Source organism: Lonchura striata, chromosome Z (assembly GCF_050655825.1).
Source record: "Lonchura striata isolate lonStrDom1 chromosome Z, ASM5065582v1, whole genome shotgun sequence".
NCBI lineage: Eukaryota > Metazoa > Chordata > Aves > Passeriformes > Estrildidae > Lonchura > Lonchura striata.
Genome location: NC_140740.1, coordinates 54,631,761 through 54,654,777, shown reverse-complemented (window position 1 = coordinate 54,654,777; position 23,017 = coordinate 54,631,761). Strand labels below are relative to the sequence as shown.

At 38.0% G+C, this 23,017-nt stretch overlaps 1 protein-coding gene across 1 annotated transcript in view; it reads right to left on the bottom strand.

Moving 5' to 3' along the window:
- NDUFS4 (NADH:ubiquinone oxidoreductase subunit S4) overlaps nucleotides 1–18,043 on the bottom strand; it is a 47,446-nt gene extending 29,403 nt beyond the window's left edge. The window contains exon 1 of the mRNA XM_021553890.4: nucleotides 17,937–18,043. Within this exon, the coding sequence (XP_021409565.1) occupies nucleotides 17,937–18,022 (86 nt within the window). The 5' untranslated portion in view covers nucleotides 18,023–18,043. The remainder of the gene's footprint in view (nucleotides 1–17,936) is intronic.
- Nucleotides 18,044–23,017: the final 4,974 nt, after the last annotated feature.

Genomic DNA, 23,017 nt, shown 5'->3' with positions numbered 1-23,017 from the left:
CCATTTAGTTTGAACACAGTTGAGAGTGAGTTGTTTTGTTTTAAACTGGAAAAACATTAATCAGGTTTAAAAAGTACAAATGCTGTACCATTGAAAATTATTTCCACTCAGTGTTGCATCATTAGACATTGTTTTTACTAATGCCATGATAAAGAGCAGGGTAAAAACCCCACCAGATTAAAGGTGGGCAGAATCTCTTTCTGAGATGCCTCCTCATTTTACAGAGAGGGAGCTGGGTTTTTTGCATGAGATGACTCTGTCAACTGGGATAATTTCCAAGGCATCAATACCTTATAGCTCTCTGTGATATTTTAGCTATTCTTCAAAAGCAGATGGACAAATTACTACCCTAAGTCAACTTCTCCTCCTCTTCATCATTTTTCAAAGACATTTCTGTGATAACACAATTCTGGAAAACACACAACTGTTACTGGAATTTGCAACCTTGCACACTTCTTAAATGAGCTGCGTTCTGTCCATCCCTGGACTGCAATGAGTTGGACAGAACATACTTCCTCTAAGGACTTCCTAATTGAAGAGTGGTTGAAAACTGGCTTTTGGACTAGGAAAGTGAATCTCAAGTCAGTGGAGGGGAGACCTCCAGGTGAAAATACATAAAACATAAAGTTGTGCTTGAAAGATGACAGGCTGATGATATTTCCATTTGTTGCATCTCTCATAGGAAAACAATCTAAAGTTTGGAAAAACTAGCAACTCTGAAATGTCATGTGAACTGAAATACTGCTATTTGAAAATTAATAGGAAAGTGTAGCTTGATTCCCAGAATGCCTGTTTAATTTTCAACAGGCTTCACTGCAAGTGTGTAGCTAATGTCAGGCACTAACCTGAGGACAGAACCAGGAAATGCACCTCTTTCACACAACACTCTCTTCTCAAACTCTCACAATGATAAGTATCATTTCATCACTCAAGCTTCACCTTAGAAATTGTATAAGCTTTATAATATCTATTACACCTTCAAGTTAAATGAATTTGCAACCTAAATCACTTAAGTGAACACCTGAGTTAAGCCTTTTATTTCATCCTCAACAGTACAGTAATTCTCAAAAATTATCTATTAATATTTGCCCACATCCTACCTTGATTTTTAGGTAGCTTTTAGGTAGATTTTTAGGTAGCTTTTCTGATTGATAATCTTGCAGAAGTATAGAACACACATTTTACACACAGAATCAAACAATCACTGGGGAAGACCTTCAAAATCATTGAGTCCAATGCAGCCCCAACACCTCAGCTAGAACTACAATTCCATTCTCATAATATCCTACTGCTTTTTCCTATTGCTAACCTCTGAAAAGATAATCTGCTTTCTTCCTTTTACTCTGTAAACAACATGGGTGTACATTACCCCATTTTGCCTCTTTTTGACTGCTTATGGGGTTTTTTTCCTGTTGAAATGTCTTGGGATGAGACCTTATGAGCAGGAAGTTCTACTTCTACCCTGTTCCAAGTCTAATCAAACTCTGATTTAGAATTACTGTACACAGAATACTTAGAATAATCACAAATAGACTGCTAAAATAATTCAGAATTTCAGAAACTATACAGAAAGCTTTACATATAGCTAGCAACAATAAACCTTGCTATATTTTAGGCTCATTAATGACCTATTCAGAACATGTACCAAATGAACTTCCTTCATGGTTACTATCTAATAAACAAAATGTGACAAGGCTCCAAGCCCGCCACAGCTCTCTTGTGAATATGCCCAAATGCTTTCCCTATAGTGAGCTTGTTAGTGATAAACAAACAGGCGTTCAAATGTAAAAAACTAGGTTTATGTAAAAGCCTGCCTTTTAAAACAAAATCTCTTCAAAATTACATAAAACAAAAATAAAGGTTTATGAAAAAAGTCACCTCTGTCCTTTATGATTGTCCATATACTTTCCCACAGTATAGCAGCTCCTTTAACTTCTGTGTCTACTGTTTAAATGTCATTTAATTTATATTAGCAAAATTATTTTCTTCCTGCCCCATGCCACTGTGCTGGGAATCTCAATTCCTCAATTTTGATCTATATGATCCTATACCATTATTTTACACTACTTTAAGTTAAGATTTTCTGTAGTTTATGATAATTTCATTACACTAATTTCTACAGTTCATTTAAACTGTAACACTGTTTACCAAAGCGTTGTCTTTACCACCAATCTGATTACTTTAGCATAGATTTTGTTATATATGTGATACAAAACAATATACCTTAATGATATTTCTGGGTCTTAGGAATTTTAAAAAGGTCAAAGTAACTTTTTCTTCCACTGTACATAGTTCTTTAGAGAGGCGTTAAAGAACTGGACATTGCATCTAGAAATACTTATGGCTACCATTTGTTATTTTGGAATCTCACAATAAATCTAGATATGTAAAGTATCTTTTACACTGTATAGAGATGACAGGAATAAATATTTGGCAAAGACTAAACTACACAGTCTTCTTATTAAATATTTGTAACTCTTACATCAGCTTAGTAACGCAGAATGAATTACTGAGGACTACCAGCAAAAGAGTGTCTTTGAAGAATTCAAAACTTTCTGTAGGTACCATTGTCCTGAAGAAACAAATGCTGTGATCATCTAACCATGTCTTCCATGATAAGTGTGTATTCCTATTCCACCATCATCTGTAGTTACAGCAAAGTCAAAAATAGTTTCCACATCCCTGCTACACAAATGAAGGAATTCAGCAAGAAGCCACTGAAATTCTTCAGTCTACTGGGAAACTACAACATTCATAACAGTATCAGGTCTCTCAACCATCTTTTACCACTGTGGGATAAGGACATAGTAGTTCCTTGTTGCAAGGTTAGGTCTTCACCTCCCTGCTTAAGTTATAGGCCCCAGCTCTGCTGGAGCCATTAACTTCTGTTGAACAGAAGAAACCAAACAGTAAAAAAATGGTCAGGGGATGTTTTTTATGGTATCTGAATTAAGGCATCGGACTTAAAGACATTACTTGGTTGTTCCGGGTATCTATATTCAACTGCTAAAACTCAACAAATTTGACCACTGTAAATATCTGCCAAGTAACCTATACTTAACCCCTACATAGTAAGAAGCTGCCATATTTACACAGCATGAATTTGTCTTCCTTGGAGAGCAGTGCTGTGATTGGAATGTTACACAACATCCAGATGTGAAAACTTGTATTTACCTGACACAATTCAGTAGCTGGGACTTAAAACCATTGCACAAAAAAATGTTTCCTTAACCTCTTTATACAACACATCTGACTGTTTGATCTACTAGTACCCCCTTTTGGTCAACTGTTGGAGATATGGTTAAAAAAATCCAGGTATCACCAAACAGGTATTCAAATCAAAATCTGATATAGGTAAAACAAACATAATCTGTATAGGTAAAACAAAGTCTTGAAGAAAGCCCCATGTGCCACAGGAAAAATGAAGGCAGTCATCAAGAAGTAAATCTAAAGGATGTTTTAAATAAAGACCTAAAAGACCAGGGCACCAGTGGATGTGAATATACGTATATGCAGAAGCCATGATGAACAACGCAATAGACTGAATATTCTTAATACTTAGAAGACCAACTTTTTAAATATTATTGCATTTAATATTATTTCACTTCTACTTATACAAGCTTTAGGATGTACAGCCACCATAAAAATATTAAATTCTGAATACAAATAACAAAAAGAAACACTACCAGCTAACAACTTCCACATCTTCCAACCTAGCCATACACTGTGATTAAGCAGACTAAATACAAATCAGTATGAAGTTCTGGCACATAAAACACAGGCAATAATGGTACAACATCAAATACAATACAGATCACAGTATTCAATATATCATATTTTTATATAGGCCCTATATAATGCATTTTTAAAAAGACAGCTTGCAAAGTTAAACTTGCGAGAGATGAATTCAAACACAGCAGGATAATGTTTCCTTGGTATTAAAGTCACTATTGTAGTTGAAGTGATAGTGACTTAACAGACTCAACGGTGTTTTATTTTTACTTGGTTTTACTAACTTGTTTTACTACTTTCCAACAGAAGTAAAATATGGAACATAGTGCCAAATACTGCCCATGGTGACGTGTAGTTCTATTTTGTAGTATGAACTGCAGGAGTAACTTTCGTGCTCAGAGGAGAATGAAGTTCCTGAATTAATAAATAATATATGGTGAAGTTGGCTGATCATGCTTTTTCCTTTGCCTATAAAATGATGTTAAACAGAGTAAATTACGCTTCTAAAAGGATTAATGCAGTATTAATTATCTAAACTACTGAAATTTCTGTACTAGGTTGCTGAAATGATAAAAATTGATATATAAAGACACTGCTTATACTTGCTAATAAGTTAATATGCAAAAAAAGAATTTTTTTTGAGTCATGTGTTCAGAAAACAGGGCAAGAACAGACTATGCTTTTCTGTCAGGCAAAACTTACGGAAAGAAGAAATGGTTATATAAATGTACTTAATTAACATGGACATAAGCATTTGACTTGTGGTTTGGAACTTTGAAACTAAATACAAAATTAACCTGCCTTTACAAATATTAAACTACAGGCCTGTCAGTCTCATTTCAGTGCCTGGTAAAGTTTCGGAGAAGACCAATCTGAGAATTACTGAAAAGCACCTGAAGGACAATGCGGCCATCAGTCACAGTCAGCACAACTTCATGAATGAAGAGTCCTGCTTGACAATTTCCTTTTATGACAAGGTAACACACCTAGTTGCTTAAGAGAGCCAGCTGATGTAATCTTCTGGATATCAGCAAAGCTTTCAATACTGTCTCTCACAGGATCCTTCTGGACATAACTGTCCAGCTCACAGCTGGACAAACACATCATGGGATGGGTGAGAACTGGCTCATGGGCTGGGCACAAAGGGTTAAAGTGAAAGGGGTGACATTAGACTGGAGACCTGTCACTAATTCCACAGAACTTCATCTTAGGCCCTATGACTTCCAACATCTACATTAACAACCTGGATGCAGAACTGGAAGGGATACTAAGCAAATTTGACAATGACACTAAAATTGGAAGGAGCTGTTGAAGGCAGAGAAGCTGCATAGAGAGATCTTGACAACTGACAGTCACAAACCAGATGAAATTCCACATGGGTAAGTCCTGGATTCTGCACCTGGGATGGGGCAGCCCTGGATGTACAGACAGACAGTGCAATGAGAGGCTGGACAGCAGTGCCATGGAAAGGGCCCTGGGGTTCAGGTCCATGGCAAGTTAAACATGGGCCAGCAGTGCCCTGGCAGCCAGGAGGGCCAAGGGTGACCTGGGAGCATCAGGGACAGCACTGACAGCTGGGCAAGGGAGGGGATTGATTGTCCTGCTCTGCTCTGCACTGGGGCGGCCTCACCTCGAGTGCTCAGGCACTTTTGGGCACCCCCATATGAGAAGGTCATAAAGCTATTAGACAATACCCAGGGGAGGGCCAAGGAGGTATTGAAGGTTCTTGCAGGGAAGCCACATGAGAAGCACCTTGGTCTGTTCAGCTTGGGGGAGAACGAAGAGAGACCCTGTTGCAATCTGCAACTTCCTTGTGAGGGGATGTGGAGGGCAGGCACTGATCTCTGTGGTCATAGTACTTGAGGGAACAACATGAAGCTGTGTCAGGGTAGGTTTACGTTGGATATCAGGAAAAGGTTCTTCAAACAGAGGGTGGCTGGGCACTGAACAGGCTCCTATGGAAGTGGTCACAGAACCAAGCAGAACAGAGCTCAAGAGGTGTTTGAACAGGAAACTCAGGCATGTGGTCTGACTCCTGTGCAGGGCCAGGAGCCGAACTCACTGACACTTGTGAATCCCTTCCAACTCAGAATATTCTATAATTCTTTTAAATTAGATACATTTTCAAGTAGTGATTACATCATCACATACAAAATAATTTTAGTTTTTAGATTCTACTTTAATTATCCCACAGGTGAGAAAATGCTGTTGACCTGCTATATTCAAACAAGTATCAGCTGAACCACAGCACAATGTAAAGACATAGTCCGTCCAAAACTACCACAGGACCAAAGCATATATCCATACTTGAATCCCAGTGAGTTTCTCAGGACACAAGTCACTTCTGTGAAGACATGAGTTGCCCACCGTGAGTTTTCTTCATTTAATCAGCTTTCTTGCAGTCAAGATATAAGAAAGGTTATCTCTGATCCAGTACCAAGCCTGCACTTTCCCTGACTCAGATGGGACCTATTTGAGCAGCCAGGTAACTGAGGTGACAAGAGAGTGCACAACAAAGACCAGTCCTTCAGAAGGCTCCGCATGAGGCAGACAGTATGCCCAGGCCAGCTCAACCTACTCCTGCAGAGCTGGTGTCTTTTGAGATTTTGAGTATAAGCTTATGTGCAATGCAAACAGCTTGAGCTGAGGAAAAGTTCAGCCAAAAATCCACAGAACTAGCCTGAAGGCTCAAGTCGGCACACTCACAAGCAACAGCTGCACATCCTGAAACAGTTCTCTGCAAGTCCCAGCCTGGTATCAAAACACTTCTTGAAGTGCTTAGATGCAAACTGAGTCATTACTTGAAACTACACTTCTAAAAAGCCATGTCAGTGCTCCTTGACCCTTCACATGCACATGACTAAGAGCATACCAGTGGTCTCTTGACAGATTACAGAAAACAGATTAGAAACACTTTTGAGAGAGGGGCTTAACATGTAAGAACAAAATTACCCAAAATTATTTAAACATTTTTGTTGTAGAAATAAAAGAACTCATTATGAAAGGAGACCAGGTATACTACATTTACAGCAATACAATACATAATTTGTAGGATGTCCAACTGCTATCAGGTCACAGGAACTCTGAATTACTGCCACCTGTACAGTTACTAGTAAAGTATTTCACACTACTCTCCCAACTGGAACACCTTATCTTAGGAATTAACCTCAGTTCACAACCTGAAGGCTGCTGAGAACCAGAAACTTCTTATAGGCAAGTTAGTTGGAAGACAAATAATACTAGAAATCTGCACAGCCCATAACAACTATCAACTAAATTTACATTCTCTAGTTAGAAAGCCGAATAAAGTTAAATAAGAACAGAGTTAAATAAAGTTAATAAAGAAGAGTTAAAGTTAAATAAAGTTGAAAAATAAGTAAAAATTAAACAAAGTTTAAAAAGAAGAGAGAAAAGTTGTGTAGGGTGTAAAGATAAAATACCCAGGTGACACATTTGCTTTGTTTGTGCTTTCTAAATGTCAAACTCCCCACACATACACATTCAGGCATTCGTACAACTTGACAAAACTAAAAACTGTGCTCTCTTTATAGAATGAAACAATAAAAGTCAAAGGGTTTCATTTCAAAACTGTGAGGAATGAAACTAATGTTCTACATCCCACCTCTGTCTTATTTTGTGCATTTAGAAAGAAAGCCTTTGAATCATTAAACAGAAAAACAGAGTAAAGATTCCTCTGTGTTTGCAAACTGGTTTATGGCACAGCATGGTCCTGAATTTCACCCCTATCCACTCCTGTTGATTTAGCCCTTCAATCTGACTGCATTTACCAGTTTAATTAATTCTTATTCTAATTATCTAAGACTTGTAAAACACAGCATATATATTGGCATATCTATATATGTATATATGTATGCATATCTATGTATACATACATACATAGAGAAAAGCAACTTCTTTCTTATTTAATGCTCTCAAACACTTGAACTGTAAATTACAACACAAAAAAGAATCCTTTAAAGTGTTACTGGAAAACTACATCTTGGTTTATAATGGTTCGTGAAAATCAAATGAACTATTTGGTAAATAAGCCTTATGTGTTGGGGAGCTATGACAAACTGTATTTAAGGGCTATATATTAATGTTTTTAGTGCAAGCCAGTTAGAGAAAGCCAAATCTTTAAAATGCACCATGACTTACAGGTTTCTTTTCAAAACTGTATGCTCATAGGAGTTAGTCTAGATGAGAATGGGATAATCTAAGTAATATTATTTTGTATGATTTAATTTCACACTTCTTTTGTGAACTTTGCCTTGTCTCAACTACCTTTCTCTTCAATTTCCTTTCTGACACTAAGCTTTTGTCCTCAATTCCCCTTTGAACTGTTGCCATTCCTCAAGTTATCATGTACCTTAGCTACACTCCATGTCATACACTTTAGTCACACCACTTGATCTGTCAGCCCACATGGTTCTTACACAGCTCTGAGGAGAAAAACCTCTATGATACTTCAATAAATTTTTTACTACTGAGTTACACACAGAGAAGATACACCAATGGTACCACCTTATATGCAAGAATATAGTTTGAGTTTTCAAGTGTTCTAACACTGTCAGTCTGAAGACAAACTCTCTCAGACCACGCATCAAGACACTAAGGATACCAGCAAGTCTTAATGGCCGTGACCGTCTCATACAGGGCTTCCATGAACATATCCTGCTTGTGGCTCTGGAGTTCCATTTAAAAGCTCTGCTCTGGCTCTTCAGCCCTTGCTGAAGTAGCATCATTAGGTGTCTCCACCTCCAGCCCTGGTTCTGGCTCTTGCTCTGGTCAGTAAGGGCACTGTCCCTGCTGGGGTCCCAAGCTGGTTTCCAGCATGCCTTATCTTCTGGAGTAGACAGCCTTTGACGGTCCTTGACATTTTGTCTGTCATGAATTCCTATCAAATAAAATACAATACTGTTTTTTTCCAATCTATGCAATTTATCTGCACTTGGTTTTCAGCCTCATATTACAACCAAAGCAAAGGACTTTTTTTTAATGTAGTCTCTCTATAATGACTAATTTTAAATCTCATCTTGTTTTAAAACGATACTAACTACATAAGCTTTTAGTTGTGGGTACCAGCATGATTAAATACCTTCTACAATACACATCTGTCTTGAGATGAAAACAAATGGTTTGCTGCAGTGTAAGCAACCTATGTGTCTCCCAGTTTAAAAAAAAAATTACCAAACCAAAATTTTTAACTCCTATTCTACACACAAGTGCAAGCAACAATTACATGGCACTAGCTAGGAAAAAACCTCCTTCCTTTCTTTTGCATACTCAACCAGCATCCGCAATCTTGAAACAACAATTCTTTAAAATGACAATTTAAAGACAAATTCTTGTGCGCTTCAAGAGAAATATAATGACACTACGAAGCTACATAAATGAAGTCTGCATTCAAAGAAAGCTTGAATGGTCTGTTTTTCCATAATTATCTGATTTAATTTTATTTCCATCTGTTATTTTTATTAACGTAAATACACCTCAGAAGCATTTTTGAAAACTCACCTTTGAGAATAAAAAAAACCTCATCAGCTACTCTATTTATGTGTTCATTTCTACACTGATCCTCATACACCAATCCCCTCCTCCTCCACAAGTACTATTCTTTCTTACTTTTCATATTCTTACTATCTAATCAGCTGTTAGCTCTCTTTAAAAGGAGACTGGAAGTATTGATATTACTCACGCTTTTCTAAAGCCTTAAGGCAACACTGGTGCTTTAAAAACAAACCTTATTCTTGAATTTCAGTCCAGACAACATGCAAATTATTTGTCTCTTTCTCTGATAGGCACAAACACTGGTGTATGAAAAAACATCACTCTTGCAAAAATTTCCTTCCAATAACTTATGCAGCAGATGCAAATGCTCCTCAAATATGTAACAGAATAGTCAAAGCTACAGCATTAAGAGCTTTCTGCCTTTTCCCTTTATTTAAAATAGCAGAAATATATTACATAGTAACTTCTGAAAACCCAATATCCATAGAAATCTTACTTTAAAACTACTGAATTCTATAAAAAATTAAGAAAAACTCAACAGCGATCATCTGCAACAACATTTTTGTTTGGACTTCAATATAAATGGCATTACTAACACTTAGCAAATTACTTCATTAACATTTAGCAGAAGATTACTTCAACAGACTGATCACAAATGACAATATCAGAGGTGATCACATATAAAATAAACATTAATAAAAGGTCTAAAAATATTTGTCTCATATACATAAAGTCTAACTATAAAAAAAGGAATAGGACTTGTTTATGAACTCTTTCATGGCAAGACCTCAGTAATAAGCAGCTGCAAGAACTGTTTGCCCACACACATTCTGGAGCTGCCTACAGACTCTCTTGTTGAGTCAGAAGTTACTTTAATTCTTCAACATCAGTCATGGGTCAAGGGAAGATTCAGACAGAAACTACTGCACCAGAAAGAGCTAAGTAAATAGTACCTAAACATACTATTACACTGCCAGGAACTAGTACACTTTGAAACTCAGGAAGAAAAAATGTCATTAATTTCTTACAAAATATGAAAACAGACATTTATAAAGAAGGTCATGTAAACTGTTCATCTTTCCTCCTGCTAGCTTAGAGATTGCTTTTATTAGAAACAAAAAAGGATGTGATCTTAAGACAGTTCAGAGGTATATTTTTAAACACACTCAGAATCAAATACTTACAAAATCATTTTAAAAACATAGCAAAATCCATTGTATTATTATAAGAATGAAAACCTGCACATGGGTAAAACATATAAAACATTTAGCTATTAAGGATCATACAAATTTACTGAAATTATTAGTATAAAATAGGAGTTGTTAAACTTGGGGTTTTTTTAAAACTAGTTGCGAGTAGGTTCACACTTCCCTGCTAATTACAAAACTCTCAGCATTTCAGTCTCTTAAAACAGTCAATTTCATCTAAGACAGACAATATAAGGTCAATTGAGTCAAAACGCTCAAACCTATACTAAGGCAAAATCAAGGTCATTTTTAAAATCCAAACAGCAGTATTTTTCCACTGTAAGTTAAATCTGTTGAACATGTTATATTAAACCTACATCAATAAAGCAAATTCAATCATTATGCTAACACAGATTTGAAATATTGTCCATTGACAGTTGGCATAATTATTCCCCTTCCCATGTATCCATCTGGTATTTCATAATCTTAGTATTGACTAATTTATTTGACAAAAAATGTGGTTCAACTTGGTGCAATAAATTCTAAAAATATATTTCTCAAACTTTGAGATATCAAATATTTGGTATTAGGATATGTCAACATCGAAGTCTTTCCCATAAGAATGTTCGAGGGATTTTCTTGAAAACAAAGGGTCATTTTTCAAATGCAGTGTTAGAGTTTATTTTAAATTGTCTAGTCCCTGAAGGAAAATATTATGTCCTTCTGTTTTAAGATACTATTGACAACAAATTTCACCTCTACCCTTCAAAGCTTTACTGAGGGGTTGTTTGTTTGTTTGTTGTTTTGGTGCAGTTTTGGGGGTTTAATTCTATTTCTACTCCACTTCAAATCACCTAAGTAGAGAGAAGATTACTAGGTTCTCAAATCAGCAAATTTTTGAAAAAAAGTTATTATCACATGTAACAATGTTTTTTTAAAAGTATACCAGACTTCATGCAAGCAAGCTACAGTTCTGAGCCCACAGTGGTTAGCTGCCACAAAACTGGGTAGAACTGCATTCAGCTATTTTAGTGGAGAAGCAAGCACATTGCTTATTTACTAGTTAGCTTTCAACAAAATACCCTTACACATCTGTCTGCTTGTCTCTGTTTAACCTTTACTTTCTGGAAAGTGTTATTCTTCCCCTCTGAGTTTCCAATTCCAAAAATGAAGGAACTGAATGTAATTAAAATAAATCACCTCAAGTTGTATGACCAATAAGAAAGAGCAACCTAAGAACCCTTATCAGGAACATTTTGCTGTCATGATGCCTGCTCTACATACTCCACAACTACAGTACAAAAACTGTCATTTCCAGAACAACACATCTCCTCCTTGCCCCCTTCTAAAACTTTGGCTCTCCTAAACTTTTTTTTCCTATCTGCCCCTCTTGCTTGCATATCTTTCTATCCATCCTCTTCCTCCTCTAGATGAATACTGAAAATACATAAACTTTCACAAACATGACAGGAATCCCATACACTTTAAGAACTCAAATGAGATTAATCTGAATTCACCACTAAACTACATGATACCTGGTATTTTTCACTTTTTCATTGCGATGGAATTGTTCACATTGACAGCAACATCCTACTGCTCCCATGTTTCACTAGCATCTTCATTACTCCATGGGGACTTTCCAAAGCTTACTCTTTCCACTCCAAAGAAACAAGGAGCACTCTTACACCCTACTTCCAATAAAGCCAGACAGAGAAGGCAAAACCAGGAAATCTAAAACACCATTCTGATTCATCATAGTCATTATTATATCTTAATAATGGTACATACCCATGAACACAACAGACATGAGTAAATTATCCTGTTGCAACTACTCAAGTAACAATGGATTAGCAGCTTTGAGATACCACATCAAATACTTCAAAGGAACTGAAGTCATCCTATTTATCAGAAATTTCCCCTTCCTCAAAGCATGCAAAATTGTTGTGGAAAGAGGGCTGTCCTTCACAAGAGCCAGACACAAGCTGCCATTAAATAACCTGTGACTATAAAAAATAACCACTGATACTGCTTTCAGTCACAGTAAACAGGACAAGCTCCTAGACTCTCTCTTAAACACACAATCACTATTTGAACGGTATAGACAAGAGTAAAAAGGAGCTGTTTTTAAAGGAATTATGCACTTCAGATACATGAAATACCTACTCCCAAACTACGGCTTCAGGGTGTCTACAAGACCAGAGAAACACTCACTGGTGCCTGGACTTTTGTTTTTAAACTAATGCTCATAAAGTGTATGAACTATAGTGGATTTCATATTTTCCTCCTGCTGTCTATGTCCATTTGTCTCTCCATATCTTTCACCTTGAGTCTTCTCCAATGCTTCATGTCATCACAATCTTACAAGCAAAAAAAACCTGAATTTTATTCCAGATTTCAGTTTACTCCAGTGCTTTTATGTTGTATGATACTTTGACTCACTGTACTTGCTCTGATACACATTACAAACAAAATACATACTTAAGACAAAACTCTAAAATTCCAGCCAAATAGGTATTTTAAAAGCCAAATACATCTTTTTTCCCTGGTGACTAACTAAAATGGAACTATCTATAAACATATCTTATACAGCTAAGGCAAGACTGTAAAAATACTGCTTTTTTCTCCCGGTCTTTAAATTTTATTCCAGGTTCTCTATGCAGATTATATCAGTCACTGGAAATAAGTTTAACAAAGATAAATTGTATAGAACTATGTTTTTTATTAATGAAAACCAAAGCTTCTGATGTGTCTGAGCCTGACAACACCACACATACTTTTATATAATGTGTGGTATAAAGGAAGCAGCAGGAATGTATTACAGATGGATGAAATAATAAATAATACAACTTCTGCAACATGCTACCAATTCCAGACTTGACAAAAAACCTCACAATGGCTACCACTAACACTAGCAAAATAGTGTTTCTACTAGCCAGATTCAGTCGGGGCTTTGTGCATCTTTAAACAGCTCTCTGCACTACCCAGACTCTGTGAAGTCTACTAAGCCATATTTTAACACATGCTTTGGTACTGACATACAACAAAAATATCAATATTATTTCATGAAAGAAGAAAAATCAAACCCAACCAAACAATAACATAAAAGAGTAAGCTATTATCTTGCAGAATTCGTTTTTTTTAAGTTAGTAAGCACTTTCCCTATTTTTTTATGGAAGGACGGGATAAAAAATTAATTCAGGAGTTTATTCTGAAGTCCTTTATTTTGCCACAAAAATGGCTTCTCCCTCATTTTCCTGAGGGGGAAGCCTGCTTATAAGGACAGCAACTGAAAATTGAGACATAAATGGCATCCCATATTTCCTCAATTTTTTGAGAATGAACTGAATAATAGGCTTCATACTACACAAGTGTCCATAATTCTTTACTTTCATAACCTCAGATATCCATTTACGATTGTTTCAGAGACAGACGACCTGCCATAGTCTGCTGTTGTACAGGTGGATAGGATAATGTAAAAGTCCTTATGGTTAGTTGGTAAGTAAGACTATCCTTCAGTAAGGAAACTATGTATCAGTCACTTGGTGGTCTTCATCCTGTGAAAGGGCAATAACATACAATGGCATGGAGGTGTGATCATGGGCTGCTATGATCTCATCTCATGCACTGGCCCTGCGTGAGATGATGCTGAAACTGCCACTCCTGAGGAGGTGATGTAAGGGGTGGTTTGGGGTGAACAGGATGGGAGGACATGATGCACACAGTTTTCATCCAGGGTATGCCCTGAAGGTGCACAGCCTACATGCCCTTCCTGCCTGAGCACCATGCTCCATCTCCTTCTCCTGCTTGGCAGCTTCTCAAACATCCAGGTGTTGGTATGTATTCATGCAAAAGTGATTAATAAAACTGACTTGCTTTGCAATTCTTACTGTGTCCTGAGTTTTTTGTGCATGGGCATCCTCTTAAACCCGTAACAACGATGAACCAGCAAAACATTTGCTGTCTTATTCAGAGTCTTTACAACAGCATTACAAGAGGAGGCTAACACATTTTGAAAAACCACTAAAAAATGACATGAAAAATTCATTATCATGAAATGTAAAGAGTGTGTGGCCATACTACACCTACACACAAAACATTCTGCTACAGCAACAGAAATTAATTCTGACTCCAGTACACTGTGATAGAAAGGTCTTCTCAGAAACACTCTGGAGTGGCTTGGAAACAAATACCTGATTCCCAGTTCAGCAGGGATTTGTTTGAAGTTTTTGTTTCCAGCTTCAACTGGCCATATTTCTAATGGAAGAAAACACTACAATATTTTCAGTCAAACTAGTGAGAGCATGTTCAACATAATTTCAAGCCTCCTGAAAACTTCACAGATCTTACAGTATGAAAGCTTCAAATTATGATTTAAGCAAAGGAGACACTTTTACTTTCTCAGTCAACTCAAATATCTGCTGATAGCTATTAGGCTAAAATAATGAGGGATGTACGTAACCACTGCTTAAGCAATTTAAAACAAGCACTCAGGATTTCATAAAGATATGAGGAATGCTGCATGTTCTTTTAATTTCAGACTGAACACTTATGTCCAAATTGTGGAAAAAACAGTACCAGTTTAGAATCATAGGGCAGCTTGGGCATGCGTATGTTAAAGTACCTAAATATGTCCCCATAAAAGCAGTATTTGTGCTAGATGATATAATAAAATTTCTAAGAACCAAATATCACTAACAGAAATCACAACAGAATCTCTCTTTTAACTCTTCTAAAGTGATCACATTATTATTTAATTGAACTTCTGAAAACTAGAGCACTATATGAAGTTTCACATGCAAAAATCTACATAAAAATGCACTGCAAATAAAACTACATCTTGAGTGCTTAAAATTTAATCCTACAGATTAAACAATATTACTCTGATAACCTAATTTAGGCAAGTGACATGAAACTTGCATTAAGTTTTACCAAACAGCCAAACTTTAGTCTGAATCTAAGTAAACAAAAGCACAGGGCTGAACTGATATAAGAGTCATTCAAATGCCCTCACAGTTGACAGTTCCAGAATCTTCTTTGTTCCTCCCCTAAGAACACCAATAATTTTTATTATTAGTAATTGTAATACCTTTATTTACTTAAAGATACACATCTAGCATACTGGTATAACACATTCTTTCTAAAGATTGACAATGACAGAGATTACTCTGCTAATAAATTAGACAAATACTTCAAAACAAAGAGATTACTTGTACCAAATTGCATCTGTCAAAACACTTTTCTGAAAGGAAACCAGTACTGCAGGATTTATATATACAATTGCAAGATATGCAGCAAACTACTGACTTGTCAAAGAAGTAGTCTTTTGGATAGTTACTGATCACTTCAACTGGAAAACAAGCTCAAGAGGTCTTTGGTAAACATTCAGTTCTGTGTGGTCAGGAGATGTGAGACACTAAAGCTAAAAATGCTACTTGTACACTGTCATATTTTGAGGCATCTATCTGTATACTGAAATTTATCTAGGTTTCTGATAAAATACAAAGGATTACATGCTCTGCATGAAGGATTATACTGTATGTATAGAAGGAAAACAAATAGTTGCATACAAGAAGCTATATAAAGTGAAAAAGAAAAAGATACACTTTCTCCTTATTACTTTTATCTCATTTATCACCTCACTATGAGCTGTAGGAAGACATTTTGAATTTAAAACACAGAACCCTAAAACTTTTTTCTGTAATTATGTACGTTGATTCATACTCCCAAGCAGAGAGACTACAGACGCTGGTTAAGAATAAAATTTCATAAGAAGATATTTTTATGTAAAACAGTAACAAGATTTAAGTTTTGGTGCCTACCTAACCAGGACTTAATTACTTTGCAAAACTTAAATTCCATAAATGACAGTCCTAAGCATTTCCTCATACTGCCAAAACCATCTTATTCTGAAGCATCTTTTCCTCATTCCATGGAAAATTTCTCATTCTAACAAGGAGTGATTAGAAAGCCATGTACAAAACTTTAAGAGAAAATCATAATGCTCTCCCTCTTCTCCAAGAAACCTGCCGACCTATGATCAGGTCACTGTCCTACAGAATGTGAAGCATAAATTTCAGTCCCACTCAAGCCAATATCCTCAACATCTCTCTTATTGAAAACACTAAGGGACACTAATTTTTCCTCACTCTCTATGGCAAGCAAGGAATTTAACATACTGTTTCAAAAAAGAAATACTAACTGAAGTGTACCTACCTCCTACTTCTATGCTTCTCATACCCAGCCCTGCTACATCCTACTGTTTTTTTTTCCTGAAATAATTACTTGAAATATAGAATGGTAAGACTTTAAAACAAACAAACATTATTTTTAGCCTGACTCACTTGACTGATGCAATTTATGACATGGGACAGGCAACAGTTCTGTCAACACCAGAGGAGGAGAAGGGCGGAAGGAAACAGCTGAACATGAACAGTAAGTTTCTGGATTAGTGTAGAGGAACTCCTAAATTCATACTCACAGATTTCAAAGCATTTTTAGGAGACTGACAATTAACCTTCAACACCATAAAACAGGTGCCATTTTAGGAGGAAGAAGGCAGCAGCCAATGGAACAATCAGAGGATAAAAATGTATAAAAATAGTACATCTGTAGTTTTTTCTCTGCATGTATATATAGTTTTCTCTGTGTGTTTCTATATGCATACACACATATTTATAGACACATGCATATTTTAAAAACCCCCCAGATTAAAAAAAAATTACTTGAACTAACTTGTATCTGTTAATATCTAAAGACTTAAGCAACATAAAACGCAAACCTTCCACATCACAATTAAAGACATGGAGCTACATTTTTTGTCCTGACTAGACTGGGGACTTACACAAGCCTTGGGTCTGTGAAATGCACAAAAGTAAACACATGCATGCATTTTCATCTCGTGGTTGGGTCATGTACGAGACTGCTAACACAGATATCTGCATTAAAGGAACAAATAGCAAAGTGCCACTTAAGATTACAAAGTCATTTCCAATATAATTTTTAAGAAATCAACAAAAAGCCAGATATTCCTTCTCTGAAAAAGTTAACGTGTTTCGAAGAAAGGACGAAGAGGAAATGCAACACGATAGAAAATAATGTGGAGTACAAATCTCTGGGAAGACTGCTGGCGAGGTTACGCTCCCCGGCAGCGAAGCGGCGACGATCAGAACCCGACCTTCAGGCACCGCAAGGACATCGGGCGGGCGGTCACCGCCAGGCAGACAGCAAGGACGGGCAAGGACATGCCCCGACAGGCAGGCACAGGCAAGGACACACATGAACGGGCAAGGAAGCGCACGGCCTGACACGGAGGAAGCCTCGGCCCGGCGCCTGCTGTCAGTCTGGCCGCCCCCCACCCGCGCTGGGTCCGTACGCGGCCCCCCGGCCCAGCGCCCGGGGCGGCCGCGGCGGAGGTCCAGGCCCAGAACGGCCTCCTCAGGTCCCCGCGGGCACCGGGGTGCGGCGGTGCCCCCCGGGCAGCCGGCGAGGAGCCCGCGGTGCCGTTACCTGGGCGGCGGCGGGCGGACCGCGGCCGCACCGCTCCTGGCGACGAGGCCCCGCAGCGCCGCTGACATTGGGAGAGACGCCGCCATGATGCTCAACGCAGCCGCTGCGAGACGGCGGCGCCGGAGGGCCAAACCTCCTCCGCCCGGACAGGAAACGCGAAGGCGAGGGCGAAGGAGGCGGCGGGAAGGGCGGGCGGGGCAGGGACTGGGACGGGGACAGGGAGCGAGGGCGGAAGGGCTCGGCTGGGGCAGGAGCAGGAGCGGGGGCTGCTGCTGGCGGGAGGGAAGGCAGAGGTGATGTGTCCGGAGCTCCCTGGAGGAGACATTCACGTGTTTGGGGTGCAGATGCTCCTTTTCCCCAGCTACATGTTTGGCCCAGAAACATTTTCTGGCAGCGTTGGTTGTGACACCATCTTCTTTATGGGCACAAGTTGACAGAGAGGAAATTTAGGTTAGCTATTAGAAGGAAATTCTTTACTCTGAGAGTGGTGAGAACAGGTTGCCCAGGGAAGTTGTGGATTCCCTCATCCTTGCAGTGTTCAAAGCCAGATTAGATATAAAGCCTTCAGAAACCTGGACTATGGAACCAGAGATGGGTCCCTGCCCCATGGCAGGAGGATTGGGACTAGATGGTCTTTAAGATCTGTTTCAGCTCTTAACTTGCTGATTCTGTAATTCTCGATGGCAGGGGACAAGCCCAGGGAGGGCAGGTGTCTGGGCTGGCTGGTCCCTCTGTGCCTGGAGACCTCTGTTCTGGGCACAGAAGCTGGGCACAGGGATTTTTGGCCCCATTCTTTCCCATTATATTTTGCAGACAAAGTGGTGCACTCTGTACAAAGACATGAAAGTGTTAGTACATCTTCTTGCACCTGTTTTTTAGCATACTTCTTAGTTTTGCTGTCTGAAATGGATTCATATTCTTAGTTCGCTGAGATAAGGAAGCCCCTAGCGTACTGTGGCACTTTCAGGAGTTCTGTTCTACTTTTAAACCAATTCTAGCCTTACCTCCTATAGTAAAACAAGGAAGACTGACACAACCACCAGTCTCTTGAAGTCATATGTATAATACATTATCTGTAAACCAGAAGTAAATAACAGTACTCAAGCCCTACAATAATTAGGATTTTGTGTACACGGCTGAAGAAGACAGATGGCTATAAATCAGAAGTCAAGTATGATTCTGTTCGGTGCCAAGAGCTCAAATGACATAAAGTTTCCAAAAACACATGGTGCAAAAGCAGTGTTAGAATAGGATCTGCAACATTGTGGAGAACTGAAAAGTTTCTGGTTCTGATGGTGAAAATAGATTGTATTCTTGAAATTACTGTAACTATTTTTATATCAAAAATCTGATGACATTTTGAGGAAAAAAAAAAAGCTTAAATGAAGTTTCAGCTTCAGAATGAAGTTTTTACCTTTAATTTTACTTAAAAAATAGAAAATATAAGATTAAAAAAAAATACCCAACCAAAAACTAATTAATAGCTACAGGAGGGGATGTTGGTTTTGACTAATTGTTTCTGCTTTGCTCCAGGAGAAGCAAGCCTTGTGCTTGATTTTGACAGCAGTATTTGAGAGGGTTGAATGCAAAGATTCTGCACAAGCAAGTAAATTCAACATTTTCTTGTCCTAAATGAAGGAGGAGTGAAAATTATTTCTAATGAAAAATGAAACAAACTTTCAGTAAATGTCTTCTGCAGTATCAAATCAACAGAACGTTAATTTTCAAAGCAACACACATACACATATTGTCTTAATGAATGTCAGACCTAGAGCCATTATTTCATAGTCTTTATATTAGGCGGTATTCTTTCTTCCCATCAAATATTTCTGATTTACGGGGAAATGGAAGTGTATGCTGTTTTTCCCTTTCAAATCAGAAACTGCTTCAGAAAAAGGAGAAAAGTGAAAAGCCTGTCTGGGCAGCACAATAGAGCAACACAGTAACAACAGCAATTTATAAATTTCGTGGGTTTACAGATGTGAGTATGTAAAATTTAATTTTTCAATTGTTAGGGTGTATGCACAAAGTCAGATGTAGTAAGACAGATAACAGGAGTAATTTTGTAGCAATGATGAATTGAAACAGTTTATATGGGATAGTGGTGTCTTTTGTTTAATGCAGGTGGGAAAACACCCCAAATTTTTGAACCCAGCAGTTTTTGTCCAGTGATTGTGAGGTAAAGACTTGAAAAATTGCTTCCCACATTTATTTGGGATATCTTTTTCACAGCTGTACTAGTTGTCAGCCTAATAATGCATGTCTCTCACATTAAAGCTTCAGTCACCTGCAGAGAATACATAGCAAAAATATCTGCATCTCACGAAGTTTATTATTTATTCTCTCTTCCAAAGTCTTTGTCCAGTGCATGAATGATGACAGCATTCACACCAACTCAGATTTACATCATCTAATCCAAACTTTTCTCTTTTATGGTGCTTCAGCTAGGAAGAGTGTCCTGTCATTTATGTAAGCAGGGGATGATTTTATAGCCATTGAAAGGCACCAGTGGTTTGGTGAAGCCAGTTGCCTTTGAAGACTCCATTGTGAACTGAGATAAATTGTCAGAGTCTGTCTATCAGCTGACAGATTATCACAGCTCAGCTGAAGATCTTTTGGGCAGATCCAGCTTTGTGTTTTCTCTCCCTGCTAGAGAGGAAGCCAGTGGTTTGGGCAGTATGTGAAGCCTCCTGTGCTTCATGTAACCCAGTTCTTCAGACTCCTGCCCTCCCTGCTGCCTCTCCTCTGGGTGGGGAAAGGACAGAGGTAGCACATGGCAGCTGGAATTTGAAGTTGTCACGTTATTAACTGAATCTGCCAAGGGAGGATGCCAAATTCAGGAGCTGCTGTTGGCAGCTGCAGGGACAGGATGGTCCTGTGTTAGATCACGACTGATGGGCCTGAGCATGTGTGCAAGTGAACGTGCTGCTAATTGCTTGCACAGCCCCTGGAACTGTTTTGACCCTGACTAATTAGCACCATCCCAAACAATGTCTGAGCACAGTCTGGGAATGAGCATGAGCCTGGGGAATGTTCCTAATAAGCCGTGTGGACGAGGCCTTTCTGGGTTTTGGGTTGGTTTTTTTTGAGTAGGGGAGAAGAGGAGAAAGAGTTTAGCTCCAAGAATGTGAGCTGTGCCATGTAAGCTGAGCCGCATAAGGGGTACAAAAGGCTCCTTAGACTGTTTATTTACTAATTTAAATGTAACCATAGCATTTGTTGATGAAGTATTTTTGTATATTAATCACAAAATGGTGAGAGACTATTTCAAAACAAATAACCATAGCTCTCTCTTCACATTTGTGGCAACTCCAAGCACAGTTTACCATGAAATTAATATGCACCAACAGTGCCTTGCAGTCTGGTGCCTGAGAAAGAGAGAGACATGAATTTTTCTGTCTCTCACTACTAGCCCAGGTTTATAAGTAGACCTGTAAAATAATCCTACACACGTTAAATATTTATCTGATTTGCTTAAAGTTGTGTAAATGTATTCACACGTATAATGCAACACCTTTTTTAATCATCATGTCTTAAGTTAAACAAGTGAATTTTTGTGCATAGCAGTCTTAGAAAATGGAATGTCAAATGCCATACTCCTCAAAATAGTTCAGTGCATCAATTTTTGAGGTGACTGCAGAGGTATCGTTTGAAGTCAATACTTTCACGAAGGCTTAAACTTTTCATTCATAATTCTGGCTGCAAGCTGATCTTCTGTCACTGATATACTGTGAAGCACTGTCCCTCAAGACTGAAACAGTTCATGTGCCAACACTTATTGTGCTGTACAGTATGCTCACAGTTCCTATTGTCTCACTCTATGAGAAAGCTTATTAGCTTAACTGTGAGACTTAAGAGTCGTGTTTTCTCTTCACAAATGTGAACTGCACACATTGTGAAAACTGGAGAGAAAAATTTAACTTAATTTTTTTTTCTGCTAGGCTGAGTTTGCATGGCCTTACTTCATGCCCAAATAAACCAGTTCTGGTAGAAATAATTTCATAGTCTCAAGTAAACTACAGTTAGCAATGACCAGCAGAACTCTTGAGCTATTCCTTAATGTATTGTTGCTTTGGATTAGTTTGTTTTCTTCTGGGTGGCAGAGGGGAGCTATGTAGGAAACAATAGCATCAGTCTTGATCTCAACAGTCTAAAGGGGCAAAGAACTGGTGGAAAAGGGATACAAAATACAAGAAAGCTGATTATATTGTCTAGAGCTGCATGAATTCCCTGTTTCATTTTATTTGTTGGTTGCATTGATTTTACATACAGAAGCTATGATTTCAGTGTTGGGTATCTCTCAGATTCTGACCCTTCAGACAAGTAAGCATGACAGTTTAATTCAAACTAAATAACTCATTTACTTTTGCAGAACTAAGGTTCAGTTTTTAAAATACTGCATTTTAGTTTATTTAGTTTTATTTTTAAAAGTTTGTCTTTGTAAAGAGCTTTTTCTGTATAGTGAATCTTGGCTTCATTCTATCCAAAATAATTTACTTTGCTGATGAAATATCAGCTGCCTTTATGGTTGTAGGGCTGTTTAAGTACTTGCTGTGGGACAGAGGCTATTCCTATGTATCCTTTGCAAACCTTACAACACTTTAGGTGTCAGGGTAAATTTAACGTGAGAATTTGTCCCAAATGTCAATTTCTGCATTACAAGATGAGTTTGCATAAGAACATGATGTTTCGGGATGTTAGTATTTATTTACATTCTCTATATGGCAAGCAGGTTGGTAAAAAAGCTGATGGTATTTTCGAAATCTGTTTGATTGCATACGAGATGTTAAGTGCAGTTGGAGCTGTCTGGATTTAATTTTTCTCCCCCTTTGGTATGGGGGAATAAAATATCTCAGCTCATACAGGAGAAAAAAATTAAAACCAGGCAGAGCCATCCCCATTGTAAGCTTCACATGCAATCAGACATCCTTGCAGAGAAACTCCCCTTCCTGGCTGCACTGCTGCCACTAGTGAAACACAATTTAAAAAAAAAAAAAAGAAAAAAAGAAGAAAAAAAATCACTTTTTATACTCGCTGCTTTCAAGCTAGACATTGACATGTGAACCAAAATCTTCTTTTTA